A 24,387-nucleotide genomic window follows, 5' to 3' on the forward strand; every position below is an offset into this window, starting at 1 on the left:
CTTTCCAATTTGCACTTCTTCCTCTTTGTCTCTTCCCCCCCCCCCCCCCACCATCTTATTAAGCTTCTGTCCTCTTTCTTCCCAGTCCTGATGAAGGGTCTAGGCCTGAAATGCCAGCAGTTTATTTCTGTCCACAGATAATGCCTGACTTGCCAAGTTCTTCCAGTATTTTGTGTGTGTTGCTTTGGATTTCCAGTATCTCTTGTATTTGAGTAATTCTTAAGTTAATGGACAGCCAAGTAGGCTGGTTTTTCCTTGGTGGTGCTGGGAGTATGTTGTTTTAGGGATGCTTTCTTAAAAGTAAATGGGTAGTGTTCCATCACACTTAGGGGGAAACAGATGATTAATCTATTTGAAGGTGGTTGTGTTGTCTATGGCACAAAACCGCAGGTGCTGGAATCTAGAGGCACTCGCACGGCAGGCTGTGGTTTGAGTAGCTGAGTTCCTCCAGCCTTGGGTACCCAACTCAATTTTGAGGCTGCAAATAAATACATTTGAAAACTTCATCCTCCTTTCCAAACAATATTGTGAAGTTATGAAATGTACTTCACAAGTGCTTTTCATCACTTAGTGAAATCACTGTGGAGCATGATAATATGCTAGGGCATTTTGAGATGTAGAATGTAGTAGTACACACAAAATGCTGGTGGAATGCAGCAGGCCAGGCAGCATCTATAGGAAGAAGTACAGATGAAGTTTCGGGTCAAGACCCTTCATCAGGACTAATGGAAAAAAGAGATAGTAAGAGATTTGAAAGTGGGAGGGGGAGAGGGAGACCCAAGATGATAGGAGACAACAGGAGGGGGAACAATGAAGCTAAGAGCTGAGAAATTGATTGGCAAAAGGGATACAAGGCTGGAGAAGGGGCAGTATCATAGGACGGAAGGCCTTGGAAGAAAGAAAGGGGGAGGGGAGCACCAGAGGAAGATGGAGAACAGGCAAGGAGTTATTTTGAGAGGGAAAGAGAGAAAAAGAAATAGGGATGGGGTAAGAAGGGGAGGAGGGGCATTAACGGAAGTTAGAGAAATCAATCTTTGTGCCATCAGGTTGGAGGATACCCAGACAGAATATAAGGTGTTGTTCCTCCAACCTGAGTGTGGCTTCATCTTGACAGTAGAGGAGTTAAGGATTGACATATCGGAATAGGAATGGAACGTGGACGTGGAGCGAAACAGTCTCCCAGTCTGCGTTGGGTCTCACCAATATATAAAAGGCCACACTGGGAGCACTGGACACAGTATATCACCCCAGCAGACTCACAGGTGAAGTGTCGCCTCACCTGGAAGGACTATCAGGAGCCCTGAATGGTGGTGAGGGAGGAAGTGTAAGGGCAGGTGTAGCACTTGTTCCGTTTGCAAGGATAAGTGCTGGGAGGGAGATCGGTGGGAAGAGATGGGGGGGACGAATGGACAAGGGAGTTGCTTAGGGAGTGATCCCCACCACCAAGCACATCTTTCCCTCCCCCCCCGCTTTCTGCAGGGATCGCTCCCTATGCGACTTACTTGTCCATTCGTACCCCCCCATTCCTTCCCACCGAAATCCCTCCTGGCACTTATCCTTGTAGGTGGAGCAAGTGCTACACCTACCCTTACACTTCCTCCCTCACCATCATTTCGGGCCCCAGATAGTCCTTTCAGGTGAGGTGACACTTCACCTATAAGTCTGCTGGGATGATATATTGTATCTGGTGCTCCCGGTGTGGCTTTCTATATATTGGTGAGACCTGACGCAGTCTGGGAGACCATTTCGCTGAACACCTACGCTCTGTCCGCCAGAGAAAGCAGCATCTCCCAGTGGCCACACATTTTAATTCCACATCTCATTCCCATTACGATATGTCAATCCATGGCCTCCTCTACTGTTGAGATGAAGCCACACTCAGGTTGGAGGAGCAACACCTTATATTCCGTCTAGGTAGCCTCCAACCTGATGGCATGAATATTAATTTCTCTAACTTCTGTTAATGCCCCTCCTCCCCTTCTTACCCCATCCCTAATTTTTAATACTTTTTTCTCCTCTCTTTCCCTCTCACAATAACTCCTTACCTGTTCTCCATCTTCCTCTGGTGCTCCCCTCCCCTTATTTTCTTCCAAGGCCTTGCGTCCTATTATACTGCCCCTTCTCCAGCCTTGTATCCCTTTAGCCAATCAACTTCCCAGCTCTAGGCTTCATCCCTCCCCCTCCCACTTTCAAATCTTTTACTGTCTCTTTTTTCCGTTAGTCCTGACAAAGTGTCTCGACCCGAAACGTTAACTGTACTTCTTCCTATAGATGTTGTCTGGCCTGCTGCATTCCATCAGCATTTTGCGTATGTTGCTTGAATTTCCAGCACCTACAGAGTTTCTCCTGTAGAATGTAGTAGTGTTGGGTCTCTTGAAGAATGTTAAAGTGGATAATTCTCCTGTGCCTGATGTGATTATACCCCAAGATAGTCAGAGAAGCAAGAGGTGAGATTGCTAGGATTTTAACTAAAATCTGTCTTCTCTATCTACAGTGAGGTCCCAGAAGACTGGTGAAGTACCCTAATGTTCCTTTGTTCAAGAAGGGAAATGGGGATAATTCTAGAAATCATAGACCAGTTAGTCACACATCAGTGGGAAGCTATTGGAGAGAATTCTTTAAAGTAGGATTTATGAGCATTGAGAAAACCATGGCCCAGTTAGCGGCAGTCGGCATGACTTTGTTGTGGGATAAGTTTGTGCCTTACTAATGAGTTTTTTTAAAGAGGTGATCAATGTAGGTAGAACAGTAAAAGTTGTCTATGTGGATTTTGGTAAGGCATTTGAAAGTGCCTCCATGCAGGCTCATCCAGAAGATAAAGGTGCATGGGATTCACAGTGATAGCCATTTTTGGATTCAGAATTGACCTGCCCATAGTAGACAGGGTAGTGCTTGATAGTTTATATGCTAGCTAAAAGGTTTGATTAATTGGATGTTTGACTAGTGGCGTTCTGCAGGGATTTGTACTGAGACTGCTGCTGTTTGAGATAGAAATGACTTGATGAAAATGTGGATGGGTGTATGAGCAAGTTTGCAGTTGACAGGATGGTTGTGGCATTGTAGATGGTGTAGAAGGTTGCTAAAGAATACAGTGGGATATAGATCAGTTGCAGATGTGGGTGGAGAGGCAGTTTAATCCCTTTGGTATTGCACTTGGGGAGATGAAATGTAAAGGGGGCTCTCAGCAACAATGATGTATAGAAGGATCTTGGAGTTGAACTCTATATCTCCATGAAAGTTGATAGTGTGGTAAAGGTGGTGAAAGGCATGTTTGCTTTTATTGAGGCATTGAGTTCAGACTTGACGTTGTGTTGCAGTTTTATAAAACTTCAGGCTGCATTGTCTTCAATTCTGTTTGCTTCATTACAGGAAGGACATGGAAGAGGTGTACCAAAATGCTGCCTGTATTAAAGGATAGGTGCTTTCAATATAGGTTGGACAAACTAGTGGAGGTTGAGGGAAGACCTGATGAGTTTATAAAAGTTAGAGGCATAGACAAGTTAGACAGTTGGTATCTTTTTCCCAGGGTTGAAATACCTAATGCCTAATGAAATACCTAATGCATTTAATGTGAAAGTAGTAAAGTTCAGAGATGTGCAAGGTATGTTTTTTTTTTAAGAGTGGTGGGTATGTGAAATGTGCTGCCCATGGTGAAGGTAGAACCAGATAGAGGTATTTGAGTGTCTTCGATAGGTATGAGAATATGCAGTTCACATGCAGGCAGAAGGCATTAGGTAGCTTAGCACAATGATGTGGCCTAAACCTGTACTGTACTGGTCTCCAGTATGACTCTTTATTGCAGTGATGCAGCCAGGAGATTGGCAATGTACGTACCAAGCTAAGTACTACCATTGCAGAGTCACAGGTACCTCTGCAGTGTTTCCACTCTGAAAAACAAGATTTTGTTCATTTGACAATGATCATTTCATTGCTTATGTTTTGGCTTTTTATTGTTTGAATGGTAAGCAAAGATCTCAGTCAAAAATGGTACACAAATGTAATCTTTTTAATAGTCTATTTTTCATGTTCCAAAAATGGACATTACACTTTCTGAATTTGCATGAAATTAATTGAAGCTGACTAAAGCTTGAACTGTGCCATTCCAATGATGCTAATTATAGTGTGTGCAACTTAATCTGTTATGTGTAGTCAAGCCACCAGAACCTAGGGTATTTTGTAATGTATTTTGAGTATTGCAAATAAGAGCTGAGACAAATATAAAAATTATGACAAGTAAACTGAAGAATACAAATAGCAGAATTACATGCTTCAATAGAATCTTTGACTAGAGGTTAAGTGAGAGCAAAATAAAATTTAATGGAAGTGTTCAAAGTTGAAGGGAGGAGAAACATTTAGTGGCAAGGATATAGATGACCAAGGTTAATAAAATTTAAGTAATTGGTAAAATTAGAGGAAATTGTTTTTGCCTTATGGTCTGAAAGACTGGGTAGAAGCAGTTTCAGTTGCATCTTCTAAAGTGGTATTGAATAAATGCTTGAGCAGTTACACGCTGTAGGGATAGGATTATGGGAGTAATTGAGCAGCATCAAGGATCTGAATATGGATCAGGGCCACATGCTGTGGTTGTATGATTGATTATGATGTGTGACACATGACCATATTTTAACACTAGGCTTGTATCTTTTTTTTGTTACAGAGACTGTGCAATAGATCTTACTTGTGTACTATGCATGGACTGTTTCCAAAACAGTGTTCACCGAAATCATCGGTACAAGGTATTTGTCCTGTCTTTTTTGTTTTATTGTTTTTATACTTGAATGATGGCCATTTTTAGAAAATTTTGCAGTTCTTTTTTTTACTTAGTGGAATTATTTGAATGAGGAGTGGGCGGTAGGAATCATCACGTAGGTTTTGTGCACAAGGTTGCTTATGCATTGGTACCTATGCTAGCATTGCTTCAGGCCTTGTAAAGTTGCTAGTTTCAGAGTATAGACTTTGTTTCTTGTTGCTCTGTCCTAATCAGAAAGCTGTGTAATTGGAGAGGAACTTGGTGATTTGATATCACTTGCCTTCTGGGTGGTAAAGGGTAAGAGCTGGGCATTGCAGACTAAGACTTGCAGGAATTTTCAATGGCATGTCTGAGTAGTTTCATATCTCCTTGGCTTTCTGCCTCTGATCTGTTATTACTGAGAATTATTAGTGAATATTAATACTGCCTGCTACATACCAGGCAAACAGCACCTGACCTGTCCATAACCCATTGATTTTTTGTGGCAAGGATAGTATAGGAAGGAAAAATCTGTTTAGTATATTATTACAACAGAGATTTAGAGACTGACCATGCTGTTATGTAGTAAGCAGTGCTTTGGATTGGACAAATGACAAAAATGAATTTCCTTGTTTTGTAGTAATGAGTTATATGTTGAATCTGTGCCACACTTGAAAAGTTGTGATGTATTATTGGACAGGTGACATGTCAAGAACACTCAGTTTTCTACTGCCAGGTAGACTGAGGTGATGTTGATATTGAGGAAGATCATCTTGGGTTACATATTATCGGTCAGTTGATAAATTGAGTAGAGTATCGGCAGATGGAATCCAATCTGATGTATTTTGAGGAACCAAATAAGAGTAGGGTAAACAGTAATTTGTAGGCTTCTAGAGAGTTGAGCAGAGGAACCTTGTACAAATCAAAGGGCCCCTAAATGTGGCAGCAGTTAATGGTGAAGAGGGCAGGTAGGCTAATAGACATCATTGGCCAGTGGAGAGAATATCAAGGTCATGGTAAACTTCATAAAACTTCAATTAGGCTTCATTTGGAGTATTGTGTGCAATTCTGATTGCTGCATGGTAAAAAGGATGAGATTACTCAGAAGAAGATTTTAGATGTGATTTTCCGGTCTGTTGCCTGGGCTGGATTATTTTATTTGTGAAGAGAGATTCGATAGGTTGGTTTTGTTTTAATTGGAGCAGAGGAGCGGAAAGGCACCTGAATGAGGTGTACAAAAATCTGAAGGGTGAAAATATGAGGGATATACAATTTATCCTAATGCACGCATCTGGAAATAGAGGGCATTGGTTTAAGGTGAAGAATTAAAAGGGATCTTAAGTCCCACCTTTTATCTCAATGTAGTTAATGATCTTCAGTTCAATTTGAAAATCAAATGTTTGCATTGTTACTGAAATTGATCTTATTAGGAATGGATATGACGAAGGTTTAGTTAAGTATATAGAACATAGAACAGTTGCATACAGTACAGAGTCCTTTGGCCTACAATGTTGTGCTGATCCTCTAACCTACTCCAAGATCAATCTGACTTTTCCCTCCCCCGTAGCTCTTCATCTCTATTTCATCTATGTACCTAGCTAAGTTTCTTAAATGTCTCTAATATATCTACCTCTACCACCAATCTTGGCAGCTCATTCCACAAACCTACCCATCCCTACAAAAAAAACTTCTCTCTGACATCCCTCCTGTACTTACCACCAAACAGTTTAGTTATGCCCCTTGTATTAGTCATTTTTGCCCTGGGGAAAAGTCTTTGGCTGTCCACTCTTATTTCAAGTCAAGTCACTTTTATTGTCATTTTGACCATAACTGCTGGTACAGTACATAGTAAAAATGAGAACATTTTTCAGGACCATGGTGTTACATGACACAGTACAAAAACTAGACTGAACTACGTAAAAAAAAACAACACAGAGAAAAAAAAAAGCACTCAACAACTACACTAGACTACAGACCTACCCAGGACTGCATTAAGTGCACAAAACAGTGCAGGCATTACAATAAATAATAAACAAGGTAATAGGGCAGGTGTCAGTCCAGGCTCTGGGTATTGAGGAGTCTGATAGCTTGGGGGAAGAAACTGTTACATAGTCTGGTCGTGAGAGCCCGAATGCTTTGGTGCCTTTTCCCGGACGGCAGGAGGGAGAAGAGATTGCATGAGGGGTGCATGGAGTCCTTCGTAATGCAGTTTGCTTTGAGGATGCAGCGTGTAGTGTAAATGTCCATGATGGTGAGAAGAGAGACCCCAATGATCTCAGCTGACCTCACTATCCGCTGCAGGGTCTTGCGATCCGAGATGGTGCAATTTCTGAACCAGGCACTGATGCAGCTGCTCAGGATGCTCTCAATACAACCCCTGTAGAATGTGATGAGGATGGGGGGGGGGGAGATGGACTTTCCTCAGCCTTCGCAGAAAGTAGAGACGCTGCTGGGCTTTCTTTGCTATGGAGCTGGTTTTGAGGGACCGGGTGCGATTTTCCACCAGGTGAACACCAAGAAATTTTGTGCTCTTTAACGATCTCTACTGAGGAGCCGTCGATGTTCAGTGGGGAGTGGTCGCTCCATGCCCTTCTGAAGTCAACAACCATCTCTTTTGTTTTGTTCACATTCAGAGACAGGTTGTTGGCTCTGCACCAGTCCGTTAGCTGCTACACCTCCTCTCTGTAAACTGACTTGTTGATCTTGCTGATGAGACCCACCACGGTCGTGTCATCGGCGAACTTGATACTGTGGTTCGAGCTGTGTGTTGCAGCACAGTCATGGGTCAGCAGAGTGAACCCCCATGGGGATGAATAAAGTATCTCTCTCTCTCTCTCTCTCTCTCTCTCTCTCTCTCTCTCTCCCTCTCCCTCTCCCTCTCCCTCTCCCTCTCCCTCTCCCTCTCCCTCTCCCTCTCCCTCTCCCTCTCCCTCTCCCTCTCCCTCTCCCTCTCCCTCTCCCTCTCCCTCTCCCTCTCCCTCTCCCTCTCCCTCTCCCTCTCCCTCTCCCTCTCCCTCTCCCTCTCCCTCTCCCTCTCCCTCTCCCTCTCCCTCTCCCTCTCCCTCTCCCTCTCCCTCTCTCCAGTGGACTGAGCACACAGCCCTAGGGGGCCCCTGTGCTCAGTCTGATGGTGTTGGAGATGCTGCTCCCGATCCGGACTGACTGAGGTCTCCCAGTCAGGAAGCCTAGGATCCAGTTGCAGAGGGAGGTGTTCAGGTCCAGTAGGCTCAGTTTTCCAATCAGTTTCTGAGGGATGATTGTGTTGAATGCTGAACTGAAGTCTATGAACAGCATCCGAACATTTTTCTTTTTTGTCCAGGTGGGTTAGGGCCAGGTGGAGGGTGATGGCAATGGCGTTATTTGTTGAGCGGTTGGGACAGTATGCAAACTGCAGGGGGTCCAGTGAGGGGGGAAGCAGGGTCTTGATATGCCTCATGATGAGCCTCTCGAAACACTTCATGATGATGGATGTGAGTGCAACGGGACGGTAGTCATTTAGGCAGGACACTGAAGACTTCTTTGGTACGGGGACGATGGTGGCGGCCTTGAAGCACGTTTTTGCCTCTTACACTCTATTAAGCCACTTCTCATCCTCCTCTCCAGAGAAAAGTCCTAGCACTTTCAATCTATCCTCATGACATACTCTCTAATCCAAAGAATATCATGGTGAATCTCCTCTGCACTCTGTCAAGCTTCCACATTCTTCCTATAGTGACGTAACTGAACTGAACACAATCCAAGTGTGGTCTAACCAGCATTTTATAGAGATACAACATTACCTAGTGGCTCCTGATCAGAGGAACAGTCCCTTCGGCCCATGAGAACCTTTTGAATTCCTCAATCGTATTTGCCTCCCCCTACCACCCATGGCAGTGCATTACAAATGCCTACTGTTTGTCAAATATTGGTGTTGTTGTATAAAACAACAAATCCTGTTTGGGGCACAAGGAATTGAGACTGGAGATTTTGTGGTGGAATAGAGATCTTTTGTATCCATTTGAAGGCAGGTGGGGCTTTAGTCTTTACTTTAGTCTTTATAGAAAATATTTTCTTTTTGCAAAAAGCTTTCAATATAAAAAAAATCCATGAGTCAATTTCAGAAAGCCAAAATGGCATGATAAATACACACCAGAAAACTTTGATAAAATACATTTGAAAAATCCCATGGAATGGCAGTGGTTTCACTGAGCTGTTTCCCCTGCTCACCAGGATTCTATTGTCTCCAGAACTCTAAGCATCCTGAATTCATTGCAAAATTTATTACATTATCGTTGCTGACTAAGTTTTGAACATGTGCTGAGGTATTAATAGTAACATCCCATTGTCTGGAATATCACATTGTCCAGTACAGGTTGAGCTAACCTTTCTGCAAACCTCAGAATCCAAAACTATTTTGAGTGCTGACATGATGCCACATATGAAAATTCCACAAGGCGCTGGTAAGGTTCCCAGGCGCTGTGCAGGTTCTGAGAAGTGACCTTACATACACCTTGTTAATGTCAGTTTGTTTTCAGTAGTCATCACAGCCTGATTTTCATACATCACTCAATGATTACCATGTGTTTTATACCTATTCCCTGTCTGTGCTGTAAAGTTACTGAAAATGTCAAAAAAGGCCTGCATTTACCCTTATGGGTAATAGTAAAAAAAGGAAGCATTTATGGTTATAACACAAAGTCAAGTTGTTGGAAAAACTTGACAGTTGTGTAAGCGTGAAGCATCTGACAGAGTATAGTGCTGGATTGACCACCATCTACAACCGGAAGGAACTCAAAGAAAAAAACTGTTAGTTTTATGCTGAAAGTAATATACAGAATTTAAGGAAAAATAGAAAAACACTGCATATAGTGAAAAATGATCTTGATCGTGTATTGTAAGAGTGGATTTGTCAGCGTTGCCGTGAACATATGCCTCTTAACAGTCATGAAACAAGTAAAGATCTATCATGATTAACTGAAATTTGAGGTAATTGTGAATATTCAGCAGGTTGTTGCAGAAATTTAAGGAAAGCCGTGTATCATGAAGCAGCAGAGAAATTGAAGGGTTAGAGCAGTGTGCATTCATATAGAACAAGAAATCATGTCAGTTTATAAAATAAAAGAAAGATTGTTATGACAATAACCTTTTTAATGAAACGTAAGACTGGAAGAAACATTTGGGGGAAATAAAATAATCCAGCACAGTGGCTCCTCATTGTGAGAAGATCTGCTTTCAGGTCCCTCAACCACTTCTGATGTCCTCTTCACGATGATGTATCCTCTCCCTCAAGTTTCTTAGAACTGATGTAGTTGTAGTGTTTGGTGCTGCATTTATCTTTTTTTGGTAATTACAAAACATTTTTGCATAAAATCTGAATTTCATTTCCAGAAAAAATCCCATGTTTGAGTGTAACATGACCAGCATCATTATTACATTAAAAATAAAATGTTGACTTTTCTCCACAGTCTTCATTGAATTTAATTACAGGTAAATGTAATTTTTTGTATTTACACCATACATAAAACCTTTTTTAAAAAAAAAGTAAAATAGGGATACAGTGTACTTTTTAATCAAACACTGACTGCATCATTGGCGGAGGCTGAAAGCCTGTCGTTGTTGTTCAACAGCTGATTCAGGTATTCTCCCGATGCTGCCCTGTACACATTATATCATCATTATATTAATGGTGTGTAACAATTTTTACTGTTAGTTCGTACGTGTGGTGAACAAGTCTAAGACAAAGACCGCTTACAGGTAGCACATAAATTCAGTCAGGCATGATGGTGGTGCCAAACAGCCACTGACTGTTCACCTAGGCTGTGAGTTAGAGATGGCTTTTCTGATGGTTCATTGTACATATTTCATGCACAAAATTATTTTTTAAAATAATATAAACTACCTTCATGCTATATGTATAAGCTGTTCATAAATGGATGCCATGACTTGTGTCCCATCCCCAAACTGTCTCATTATATAGATGCAAATATTTCAAAATCTGAAAAAATCTGGAATCCAAAACACTTTTGGCCCCAAACATTTTGGAAAACTGGTACTTAACCTGTACCAACAAAGTCTGAAGGTGTGGGATTACCAGCCTTGCTGCAATTATTGGATTCTAATTCTCAAGTAAACCATATATAACCATAGAATAAGGAACAAAGGGATCTCAGGCTCTGAGTTTGTGCAGACGTAGTCATTCCTTTTTTGGTATCCTATTTATGTTGAAATATGTTAATATCAGTAAGATCCTGCCATTGTTCTAACCAGTTTTCTTGAAGCAGGCATTATTACAGTAGTCAGTACATGGTATGGTTTTGTGTTTAGATGAATTCTTCCCCTGGAGGAGGTTTTTGTGACTGTGGTGATATTGAAGCCTGGAAGACTGGACCAACGTGTATAAAGCATGAACGCAGTCCATCTGAGGACATAAAGGTAAGATTATTTGTACAGTATTTGGTCTTCATTAATTGGTGCTTGTCTGTTGATGGTGATTAAGTAAGACTGAATGGTTACTGATTGAAAGTATCCCTTGAAAGTATTCTTGGTAAATATTGGCACCAAATGACATGGGTAGGAAAAGAGAAGAGAAAATTTAGGGAGTTGGGTAGAATGCTGAAAAGTAGGACTTCCAGGGTAATAATATCTGGATTGCTGCCTGTGCAACACACCATTGAGGATAAGAATAGGACGATTTGGCAGATTAACTGGTGTAGGGGGCAGGGCTTCAAATTTATAGATTATTGGATCTCTTCTGGGGAAAGTATGACCTATACAAAACGGTCTGGTTACACCTGATCCAATATCCTTGTGGGCAGGTTTGTTGGAGCTATTGGGAGGGTTTAAATGACTGCAACTAGATGGAGTGTGCTGTGAGACTGTCAGGAAGGGCAAGCAGGCGATGGGGCAAAATTGCAGTCAGTGGGATGAGTTGCAGTGTAACGTTCAAGGATACATACTGTATCAAAAAGACAGGCAGGTAGTCAAGGGGGGGTAGGATGATTCTGTTGGTAAAAAATGAAATCAAATCCTTAGAGGTGACATAGGATTGTAAGATGTAGCATCTTGAGTAAAGTTTTTAAAAAACTGCAAGGGTAAAAAGACCCTTATGGGCGTTACATACAGGCCTCCGAATGGTAGCCAGGATGTGGGCCACAGATTACAATGGGAGATAAAAAATGCACACCAAAAGGACAACGTTACAATAATTATGGGGGATTTCACTATGCAAGTAGATTGGGAAAAGGTTGCTGCTGGATCATGAGATAAGTTGTAGACTGGCTACGGGGTGGCTTTTCAGAGCAGCTTGTGGTTAAGCCCACAAGGGGAAAGGTTATTCTGGATTGGATGTGTAACAAACTGAATTTGATTAGGGGGGTTTAAGGTGAAGGAACCCTTAAGAGGCAGTGATCATAAAATGATTCTCCCTGCAATTTGAGAGGGAGAAGCTAAAGTCAGATGTATCAGTATTACAGTGAAATAAAGAGAATTTGTGGTATGAGAGAGGAGTTGGCGAAAGTTGGTTGCAAGGGGACACTAGCAGGGTTGGTGGCAAAACAGCAATGTCTGGAGTTTCTGGGTGAGTGTGCACGATAGATACATCTCAAAGAAGAAATAGTATTCTAAAGGTAGGACGACACAACTGTAGCTGAAAAAAGGAAAAGAGAGGGCATATAAATAGAGATTTGGGTTTTAAAAACAAACAGAAGGCGTCTAAAGAAAGCCATAAGGAGAGGAAATCTGAAATATGAAGGGAAACTAGCCAATGTTATTCGAGAATACCAAATTTTTTTCAAATATATGAAGAGTAAAAAGTCAGATGAGAGTAGATATTGGACAGCTGGAAAATGATGCTGGAGAGGTAGTATTGGGGGACAAGGAAAATGAGGATGAACTGAATACGTATAACCTGTCCTCGTTATATGCGTCTTCAGACATTGCGGATTCACAGTTATGCATCGAACCTATTTCTACCAACTTCTTATATGCGTCCAGAGCTCTCAGTTATGAGACTGTTGGGATGAGAAGCTCCACTTTCCCACCAATACAAGTCACGTGTGCACGCCTTACAGTCTCACTCCCGCTAGTCTTGCATTGGTTTTGGCAGCATGTGGATGTGCGATATTGCATTCTTAACCTTTTGTTGTTATTACCTATGCCTCCTAAGTTTTTTATGTCAAGTCCTGGGCCATCAGCCAAGTGACAGAGAACTGCTTTAACACTTGAAAAAAAGTTGGAAATTATAAACAGGGCTGCGTTAGGTGAAGGTAACACAGCTCTGGGACACTACTTCGGCCTGGGTGAGTCCACCATCAGAAACAAAGAAAAATTTTATCTTCGGAGCACCTATATATTTAATCCTATCTTTTGTAAATAAGGGCGCCAAATTTTCAGAAATATTTCATATTTATCTCTTAAATTATAAGTAATTTTTTCAAGTGGAATGCAGCTAAAAATTTCATTCTTCCAACGATCTATACTTAAGTATGAATCCGATTTCCAAGTAATTGGAAATTATTGGTTATTGGTTTTTTAAAAATTTATTTGGTTATTTCCAATTATTGGTTATCTGGGGAAAGAAATAAATATATATATACTTATTTCATAATATATATACTTAGTATAAGTTACATATATTATGAGTTATTATGAACTCCATGGAGCATGTGGGGATCTTCCGATATCCAGGCATTCTTTCTTTCTTTCTTTTTTCTTCCTTTTTTTCTCTCTTTTTATAGGGATATGTTAGGGGGAGGGGGGAAGGGTTGATAATTTTTTTAATAATTTTTTTTCCTTCTGTAACCTTTTAAAAGAAACAAAAGAAAAATGTTGAGAAAATAAAAAGTGCAGTGATTGATTCATCACGTGTCTTCAAAGATTGTTACCAAAGTGCGTAACCCGATTATGACAAAAATGGAGAAAATGTTGAGTTTGTACATTGAGCATGAAAGAAAGAAAAAACCAACACTCAGTTCCGATCATCTTCATGTGAAAGCTTTGGAAATTTATGGTTGCCTTTGTTCAGAGGCCAGTGAGGAAGTGTCGAATGATATTGTTAGCTTTAACACAAGTAGGGGATGGTTTAGTAAGTTTGTTAATCGTCACAGGGTTCACAACTTAGCTGTGCGTGGTGAGCAAGCTAGTGCCGACCACAAAGCTGCTGAACACTGCCCTTTGCAGTTGCGGGCTGTGATAGCTGAGTTAGGCATCATACCAAAGAAGGTGCTTAATGCAGACGAGACTGGGCTTTTTTGGAAGCTTATGCCGAAATGCATCAAGGCAACAAAGGATATGTGTTCCAATGCTGAAGGAGACTGTAAGACGAAGCCTCTCTTAGTTTACCATTCACTGAACCCCCATGCTCTTAAGGGTTTGAGTAAGAATAAGCTTCCTGTTCACTGGGCAGCTAACGAGAAAGCATGGGTCACCGGTCAAATCTTTGAAGATTGGTTTGATAATCATTTTGCTGTTGAGGCTGAACGTTACTGCCAGGAACAGAATCTTGCCTTTAAAGTTCTTTTGTTGCTTGACAATGCGCCAGCCCATCCTAAACATTTGGACTACATTCATCCTAACATACTGGACACCCTAGTATGTTAACTTTCTATGATTTATTATGTTGACTATTACCTTAAATTGATGAAATAAAATATGAATGTTGCCTTGTGGTACTGCTTTTGTGTCATATTGGTATGAAAATGTGAATAAATTACAGATAAAACATATTTAGGAAGCCCTCTGGAACGCATCCCTACTTTCTCCATTTAAATAATTATTCACATTATGTGTTTTCCATGCTATGTGTCGACTGCGAGGAACGTACCCCCAGCATATAGCGAGGATAGGGTGTATTTCATTGTGGAAGATACTAGTATGCTGGAAGTTCAAGCGTGTCAGGGCACAAGTGAGTGCAATTGCTATTACAAAGGAGAAGGTACATGGGAAGCTGAAAGGTCTGAAGTTAGATAAAACTCTTGGACCAGATGGACTACACCCTGTGATTCTGAAAGGCATAGCTGAAGAGATAATGGAAGCATTAGTAATAACCTTTCAAGAATCACTTGATTCATGCATGGTTCTGGAGGACTGGAAAATTGCAAACGTCACTGTACTCTGCCTCCATCCCATCTTAAAGAAGTTGTTAACCTACAGGCCAGTTAGCCTGACCTCAGTTGTTGGGAAGATATTGGAGTCGATTGTTAAGAATGAGATCTCAGGGTACTTGGAGGCACATGATAAAGGAGGTCAAAGACAGGATGGTTTCCTTGAGGGGAAATCTTGCCTGACAAATCTGTATATTCTTTGAAGAAATAACAAGCAGAAGAGTTCAAAGCAAATTTTATCAAATTGCATATGTCACCATTATATAACACTGAGATTCATTTTCCTGTGGGCATACTCAGCAAATCTATAGAATAGTAACTATAACAGGATCAGTGAAAGATCAATCAGAGTGCAGAAGACAACAAATGCAAATATAAATAGCAATAAATAATGAGAACAGGAGATAATGAAAGGGTCCTTAAAGTGAGATCATTGGTTGTGGAAACCACTGGATGGGGCAAGTGAGTGTAGTTATTCCTTTTTATTCAAGAGTCTGATGGTTGAAGGGCAGTAACTGTTCTTGAACCTGGTGGTGTGAGTACTGAGGCCCTTGTACCTGATAGCAGCAGCGAGAAGAGAGCATGGTCTGGGTGATAGGTGTCCCTGATGGTGAATGCTGCTTTTCTGTGATAGCGCTCCTGTGCTCAATGCTGCATAGGGCTTTACTTGTGATGTACTGGGTCGAATCCACTACCTTTTCTAGGATTTTCCGTTCAAAGGCATTAGTGTTTACATACCAGGCCGTGATGCAGTCAGTCAGTATATTCTCTACTACACATCTGTGGAAGTTTGTCAAAGTTTTCGATATCATGCCAAATCTCCACAGACACCTAAGGAAGTTGAGGCGCTGCCATGCTTTCTTCGCAATTGTACTTGTGTGCTGGGTCCAGGACAGGTCCTCTGAAATGGTAACACCCAGGAAATTAAAGTTGCTAACCCTCTCCACCTCTGATCTTCCAATGACAACTCGCTCATGGACCTCTGGCTTCCCTCTCCTGAAGTCAATAATCAGCTCCTTTGTCTTGCTGACATTGAGTGAGGGGTTATGACACCACTCAGCCAAATTTTCATTCTTCCTCCTATATTTTTCATTATTCTTCATCACCATCTTTGATTTGGCCCACAACAGGGGACAAGAAGGATCAGTGAATGTTGTTTACTTGGATTTCTGGTTGGCTGCCAGTGACAAGTAGTGTTCCGCTTTTTACTTTATCTCCGTGATTTGGATGATGGAATTGATGGCTTTGTTGCAAAGTTTGCAGATGATATGAAGCTAGGTGGAGGGGCAAATAGTTCTGAGGAAATAGAGAGGCTGCAGAAGGACTTAGATAGATCAGGAGAATGGACAAAGAAATGGTAGATGGAATATAATGCAGGGAAGTGTATGGTCATGCACTTTGGTAGAAGAAATGAAAGGGTTGACTATTTTCTAAATTGAGAGAAAATGCAAAAAACTGAGGTGCAAAGGGATTTGGGAGTCCTTGTGCAGGATTCCCTAAATGCTAACTTGCAGGTTGGGTTTGTGGTGAGGGAAGCAAATGTAATGGTAGCCTTCATTTCACGAGGACTAGAATGTAATACTGAGGCTTTATAAGGCACTGATGAGGCCTCACATGGAATATTGTGAGCAATTTTGGCCCCTTTATTTAAGAAATGATGTGATGGCATTGTAGGGGGTCCAGAAGTTTTCACATAAAATATTCTGGAAAAGAAAGGGTTAACATTGAGGAGCATTTGATGGCTCTGGGAATTTAAAAGAATGAAAGGGGGAGATTGCATTGAAACCTATTTAATGTTGAAAAGCTTAGGTAATGGATGTTTCATATGGTGGGGGAGTTTTATGTTACACTTGGCACAGCCTCAGAATAGTGAGACATCCATTTAGAACTGAGATATGAGGAGTTTCTTTAGCCAGATGATGGTGAATCTGTGGAATTTGTTGCTGTGGTGGTCAGGTCATTGGGTGTATTTAGGGCGTATCTTGATAGGTTGTTGGTTAGTCAGGGCGAGAAAGGTTATATGGAGAAGGCAGGAGAATGAGGTTGAGAGGGAAACTGGCTCAGCCATGATGAAATGGCAGAACAGACTCAATGGGCTGAATGGTCTAATTCTGTTCCTATCTCTTATGGTCTTAACAAAAGATGTTACTTGTAAATCTGCTTTACCTGCAGCAGAACTTTTTTTAAATTCCTGGAGAGTGGTCTGAGAATTTACAAGACACTTACAAATTTTCCAATTTGTGCTGTAATTAACAAGAATATAGGTGAAAGGAAACATAAGATAAGCTTTCATCTGGTAGTATGGATGCAATAGACTGGCTGCCTCCTGTCTGATAACAGAACTGAAACTCATAAAACAAAGACCATGCAAAATTCTTTTCTCAGCACCACTTGCACATATTTTAGAAGAGAACTTTGTATATCTTATTTGCTGAAATGGGGCCAATTGAATTTGCCTTTATTACACAATTTAGTCATTCAGTCACAGATAGGATCTTCCATTTGAAAACTCAGATTGGTTACGTTTCTAATTTGTCAACATACAGGTTTCCCCTGCAATCTGAAGGTAGAGCGTTCCTATGAACCCGTTTGTAATCCAAAATGTCGTAAAGCGAAGAAGCAATTATCATTAATTTATATGAGAAAAATTTTTGAGCGTTCCCAGACCCAAAAAAATAACCTACCAAATCAAAGCAAATAACATATAAAACCTAAAATAACACTAATGTATAGTAAAAGCAGGAATGATATGATAAATTTACACCCTGTATAAAGTAGAAATATTGTAGGTACGGTGTAGTTTCACTTATCAAACTTGGGAAGGAAGTGAGCCGAAATCGATTTGGAGGAAAAAAAATCAGCACGTACACGCATACGTATGCACGTGCGTACGCAAACAACTGCCTGCACAAGGCTTCACGGTCATTGTAGTCTTTCTCAGGGTAAACACACGTATAAAGCGGGTATCTTTTTATCGTAAAAGCGAAAATCCGCTTTGGTTAGCGAAAACAGGTACTAATGTAAGTCTTTCGTAACAGCGAGTTGTCGTAAATCTAACGTTCGAAAAGCGGGGGCCACCTGTTTTCCTTTCACAAGTACAATTTTAATGGTCTCTTGTTAATTTGTAAAGCAGAGCCTTGTAATCGCAAACATGATCTTCATTTGAAGCAAAGAATATAAAATAACTTGGATAAATTGTTTTTACCAACATCTCTTGAACTATTAATGTAACAAGTAAAGATCAGAGACTTTAATGTTTGAATAAGTAACTGCTGTACTGACTACTACTAGATGAAATCAGTCATGAACCATAGTTGCACCAAATTTTGCAAGATTTCATCAAATTGCAAAAGTATCCACAGACAACACATCAGAAGACCATAATTTTAAGCACATCAGTAGGATATCAAATCACATCTCAGTGAGTTAAGTGGACAGGGGAAAATACATCACAAGTATCAAAGCAGACCACTTATTAAGTTTGAGGAATCTCTGTCCAGTGACCTCTGCCTCCAGGACTGATTTAGCAACATTAACATCAGGCTTTGAGATTTTAAGACTTAAGTATTTTAAGGCTTTGGGGTTCTGACATTTCTGTCGTTCATTCTTTTTTCTGTTTAGTGGATGTCTGCGAATTTTAAGAATTTCTGGTTGTATACTATATACATTGTGATATTAAATAGAACCATTGAGATTACTGCCCTCTGATTTGCAAATAGCAAAACTTGCCATGTAATTGGAATCAGAACTCTTCACTTCAGTTTAAAGCTGAGGAATAAAGGAGGGTCTAGTGAATGATGTGTAATAAAATAAAAAAAGAATTCACACATTCACTAGCAGGTATAATGTTATAGGGCTTTTCTTGTATGGACCGTGTTAAGTAGATCACTTCAAAGGGATGTGCTGGTAGCAAAGTAAAGGGCATAGGAAAATTACTTCCCAAGTTTTTCAATATTGTGATTCAGTTAGACAATTTTTAAGATTAATTTTATTTATTACGTGTACATTGAAACATAGTGAAATGCGTTATTTGCATCAAATCGGCAAGGGTTGTGCTGGGTAGCTCGCAAATATCGCCATATTCATAGCATGACCACAACTCAATGATGCTAATTGAACATCGTTTGGAATGTGGGAAGAAACCAGAGCACCAGGAGGAAATCCACACAGTCACAGGGAGAACATACAGACTCCTTACAGGCAGCGGCATTGGGAATTAAACCCCAGTTGGTGAAAGCTGGTGCTGTAAAGTAATGTGCTAATCGCTACACTACCATGTTGCCCTTAGCATGAAAAATGGAAAACACTGGAAACCAGTCAGCAGTTCAACAGCATCTTAATGCAGTGTTAATGTTTTGGATGAAAGACCCTTCATTTGAACTAGGACAGAAGAAAAACAAGTGTATTTTAAGCTGCCTCAACCCAGTTTTATCTTCCCTGATTCAGTTCTTTCCTACCTACATCCATGCCACGTCACACAATCTTGATCTTTTTAATGATTTCAAGTTTCTTGGCCCTGATTGTCTTATTTTCACTATGGATGTCCAGTCCCTACATACCTCTATCTCCCCATCAAAAATGCCTCAAAGCTCTCTGCTTTCAGGACACCAGAACCAAGTAGTTCCCCTTAACCACCACTCTCCTCCATCTGGTGGAACTGTCCTCACACTCAATAATTTCTCCTTCAGCTCCTCCCATTTCCTTTGTAGATAATGGTGTAGGCATTTTGCATGGGTCCCAGCTATGTTCATGTTCCAAGCCGACACTGGTATCACTCCCTAACTGTTCCTATGCTACATTGATGACTGTATTGGTGCTGCATCCTGCACCCATGCTGAGCTCTTCAACGTCATCAACTTTGCCTCCAACTTGCTCCCTGCCCTCAAATTTACCTGGTCCATTTCCCTCCCCTTTCTTGATCTCTGTCTTCATCTTTGAAGATGTCTTATCTACTGATATCTTTTTTAAACTCTCTGATTCTCACAGCTTTTGGACTATACCTTTTCCTACCTTGCCACTTGTAAAGATGCCATCCCCATTCTCTCAATTCCTGTGTGCCGCCTCATCTGCTCTCAAGACGAGGCTTTATTCCAGAACTCATGAGATGTCTGTCCTCCTCCAAAGAAAGGGGCTTTCCAACAACTCTGCCCTGACCCACATCTCTTCCATTTCGTGCATGCCTGCCCTCACCCCCATCCACCTGCCACCCCACCAGGAATAGGGTACCTTTTGTCCTCACCGACCACCCACAAGCCTTGGCATGTAGTACATAATTCTCTGTTACTTCCACTGTCTCCAGTGGGATCCCACCACCAGGCATGTTTCCCTCCCGCCCTATTTTCCTTAGGGACTGCTCCCTACGCAGCTCCCTTGTCCATTCGTTCCTCCCCACTGATCACCCTTTAGGCACTTGTCCTTGTAAGCGGAACAAGTGCCACACCTGCCCCTACACTACCTCCCTCATTACCATTCAGAGCCCCAAACAGTCCTCCTAGGTGAGGTGACACTTCACCTGTGAGTCTGTTGAAGTCACCTACTGCAGTAGTCCCCAACCACCAGGCCACGGACCGGTACCGGGCCACAAAGCATGTGCTACCAGGCCGCGAGGAAATGATATGAGTCAGCTGCACCTTTTCTCAACCCACTGTTGAACTTAAACCCACGTGAGGTCACCAGTTGCCTAAATGCAGTGATACCCTCGCGCCAGGGATCACTGGTTGGCCTCGCACGGCTGGCGAGAAGTGCCGTTGCTACTGGCCTGGAGCACAGACAGACAGCCTCTAAACCTGTTTAGCACACTGAATGTTCGTGGGGAACCCGGTGCTAAAATATTTGCAGATGACCTAATTCGGGCTCAGCGTTTTGTAAGTAGCAGAGCAGCTACCTCGCTGCGATCTACTGAAAGTCATCCCTCGAGCCAAACTTTTTTTAAAAATTTTTTTATTAGTTTTTCAAAACATTTTACAAAATTAAAAACCCCAAATCCCAATGAGGAGCATTAATACAGAGCAAGGTTAAGCATACAATAACAATATGCTACAGAGGAAGAGAATTTAACAAAAAAGCACCTAAATCAAAGACAAGTGAGCTTAGTGTCCTCCCCAAACCCCACAACACAAGAAAAAAAACAACAATTCCAGACCAACCACCACACAATATAGAGAGTATAAGTCCGGACAGTCAAACTCCCAGACTGTGAATACACTTAGCAACAGAGGATAATAATGCCTACTACCAGAAAAAAAAGGGAGCTGAAAGCAAGGGACCGAAAAGAAAAAAAAAACCCTAGTCAAGAGGAAGGTTATGAAAGTACTCGATAAAAGGCCCCCAGATCTTATGGAACTTTAAATCCGAATTGAGAACTGAATAATGAATTTTTTCGAGGTCCAAGCAGGCCATAATGTCGTTAAGCCATTGCGCATGAGTGGGCGGGGCAACATCTCTCCATCTAAGGAGGATCAAGCGTCTCGCCAGGAGAGAGGCAAAGGATAGTATTCGGCATTTGGTCGGACCCAGATATAAATCTGTCTCGCCCCAAAAACCGAACAGAACAATTAAGGGGTTAGGTTCTAGGTGCTGATTCAGAATACCCGATAGTGTAGTGAAGACATCTTTCCAGAATTTCTCCAAGCTAGGACAGAGCCAGTACATATGGATGAGAGAGGCCACGCCCCTCTTGCATTTATCACAGAGCGGACTAATGCCAGGGTAGAATCGAGATAGTTTAGATTTAGACATATGGGCTCTATGAACAATTTTAAACTGTAAGAGACAATGGCGAGCACAAAGAGAGGTTGAGTTAACCGATTTGAGAACTGAGTCCCAGCTCTCCTTGGATAAGGAGATATTTAAATCCTGCTCCCAGGCCATTTTAATTTTATCCACAGGGGCCCGTCGTAAGGCTGCTAGTTTATCTCGGATAATTGAAATTAAACCTTTACCTAGTGGATTAATGGAGAGAAATAGCTCCATAGCATTTTTCGCAGGCATTTCAGGAAAGTTAGGAATTAAAGGAGCAGTAAAGTGTCGGATTTGGAGATATCTGAAAAAGTGAGCATTAGGCAGGTTGAACTTAACAGAGAGCTGTTGAAAAGAAGCGAAGCGGTTATCAATGAAGAGATCTTCAAAATGTCTAATGCCCTTCCTGTACCAAACATGGAATGCTGAGACGAACGTGGTAGGTAAAAAAAGGTGATTATGTGCGACAGGGCTAGAAATGGAAACCCCCTGGAAACCGTAACATTTCCTGAACTGAGCCCATATACGCAAAGTGTGTCTAACCAGAGGATTAGCTATTGATCTGGGCAGACTGCTAGGGAGTGCAGAGCCAAGAAATGCAGATATAGATACTTCTTTAGTGGAGCTCAACTCCATTGCCACCCAGTTAGGGCACTCAGGTTGACCGTGGAAGAAAGACCAGAAGGCAGCACAACGTATATTAGCTGCCCAGTAATATAAGCGAAAGTTAGGTAAAACCATGCCACCCTCTTTTTTAGATTTTTGGAGGTGGATTTTATTAATTCTAGAGCGCTTATTCTGCCACAGATATGACAAAATAATAGAGTCTAAGGAATCAAAAAAAGATTTAGGAATAAAAATTGGGATAGATTGAAATAAGTATAAAAATTTGGGGAGAACATACATTTTGACAACATTGATACGACCTACCAAGGACATAGATAGAGGTGACTATTGTACCAGACTCTGTTTTGTAGCATATGAAAGATTGACAAAGTTTTCACGAAAGAGATCTTTAAACTTCCTTGTGACTGTAATTCCAAGATAAGTAAATTGATTATGGACTACTTTAAAAGGGAGATCACGAAATATTAGTTCTTGTGCTTCTTTATTAATTGGGAAAAGTTCACTCTTATGTAAGTTGAGTTTATAGCCAGAGATCTGGCTAAACTGGTCAAGAAGTGAAAACATTAGAGGTAAGGATGTAGACGGATATGAGAGAAAGAGTAGTAAGTCATCAGCATAGAGAGAGACTTTATGCTCAACACCCCCTCTCCAAATCCCGGTCAGTTAAGGACATTTTCGAAATGCTATAGCCAAATCAAAGAGAAAGGGACTTAAGGGGCATCCCTGACGGGTGCCACGTTTGAGATTGAATACTTGGGATTTCTGAAAGTTAGTTAGAACAGAAGCAGTAGGACACAGGTACAGCAATTGGATCCAAGAGATGAAACTTTGGCCGAGGTCAAATTTTTCTAAGACTGCAAAAAGGTAGTTCCATTCTATACGATCAAATGCTTTCTCCACATCAAGGGAGATAACACATTCAGGAGTCCCAGTTGGAACTGAGTATAAAATATTAAATAGACGCCGAATGTTAAAAAAAGGGAGAGGGTTTTTAATAAAGCCTGTTTGGTCATCAGAGATAATGGAGGGAATAACGGTTTCTAATCTATGAGCCAACACTTTAGCTAAGATCTTTACATCAACATTGAGCAGAGAGATCGGCCTGTACGAGGAACACTCTGTTGGGTCTTTGCCCTTTTTTAAAAGAAGAATAATAGATGCCTCATTGAAAGAGGGTGGCAATTTGCCGTAGTTAAACGAGTCAGATAATACTGAAAGTAACTGAGGAGAAAGAAGTGAGGAGAATGATTTATAAAATTCCACAGGGAACCCATCAGGTCCAGGAGATTTCCCTGAGGACAGTGCAGAAATTGCAAAAGATATTTCTTCTAGTGATATAGGCGCATTAAGTTTGGCTTTGAAATCAGATGAAAGTGAGGGGATATTCAGATTCTGTAAAAATTGATCCACAGAGGTATTGTCATTCAGGGATTCAGAGGAATAAAGCCGAGAATAAAAATTTTTAAATGCGTCATTAATTTCTAAATGATCCGATGTAAAGTCTCCGTTCTCCTTCTGGATCTTTGTAATATGTTGTTTGGCTTTAGAATGCCTCAGCTGATTGGCTAGGAATTTACCAGACTTATCCCCATGAATGTAAAAGCGGCTCTTGCTTTTGAGAAGTTGGCGTTCAACAGGTTGAGTGGACAGAAGGTTAAATTTAGTTTGGAGTTCAACGCGCTTCTTGTATAATTCAGGGTTCTTAGTTTGGGCATATAATTGATCCACATCTTTAATCTGGTTAATGAGGTCTGCTCGATCTGCACGGGATCTTCTATTGAGATTTGCTGTGTAAGAGATTATTTGACCCCTCAAATATGCTTTCATGGCATCCCAGACAATCTGGGATGGCACTTCAGGTGATGTATTAGTGTTAAAATAGAAGGTTATCTGGTCTTTAATAAATTTTACAAAATCATCATCTGATAGTAAAGTTGAATCGAACCGCCAGTGTTTGTTCCTCTGAGGGAGACCGGGAAAGTTCAGAGAGAGGGTAATTGGGGCATGGTCAGAGATCAGTATACTCTGATAGTCACAAGTGTGGGCAAATGGGATAAGTTGGTTATCGAGTAGGAAATAGTCAATTCTAGTGAAGGTATGGTGAACATGTGAGAAAAAGGAATAATCTCTCTCCGTAGGATGGAGGAAACGCCATATATCAGAGATACCAAAATTAGAGAGAAACGACTGAATAGCTAAGGCAGATTTGGTAGG

At 41.1% G+C, this 24,387-nt stretch overlaps 1 protein-coding gene across 5 annotated transcripts in view; it reads left to right on the plus strand.

Moving 5' to 3' along the window:
* Positions 1-24,387, plus strand: part of ubr1 (ubiquitin protein ligase E3 component n-recognin 1) — a 299,112-nt gene that overhangs the window by 25,548 nt on the left and 249,177 nt on the right. For 4 of the 5 annotated variants that reach the window (XM_073040481.1, XM_073040482.1, XM_073040484.1 and 1 more), the window contains exons 3-4: positions 4,658-4,736; positions 11,033-11,140. In XM_073040481.1, the coding sequence (XP_072896582.1) occupies positions 4,658-4,736; positions 11,033-11,140 (187 nt within the window). The remainder of the gene's footprint in view (positions 1-4,657; positions 4,737-11,032; positions 11,141-24,387) is intronic. The other variant, XM_073040485.1, reaches the window with a different exon arrangement.

This window comes from Hemitrygon akajei, chromosome 3 (genome assembly GCF_048418815.1).
Source record: "Hemitrygon akajei chromosome 3, sHemAka1.3, whole genome shotgun sequence".
Classification (NCBI taxonomy): Eukaryota; Metazoa; Chordata; class Chondrichthyes; order Myliobatiformes; family Dasyatidae; genus Hemitrygon; species Hemitrygon akajei.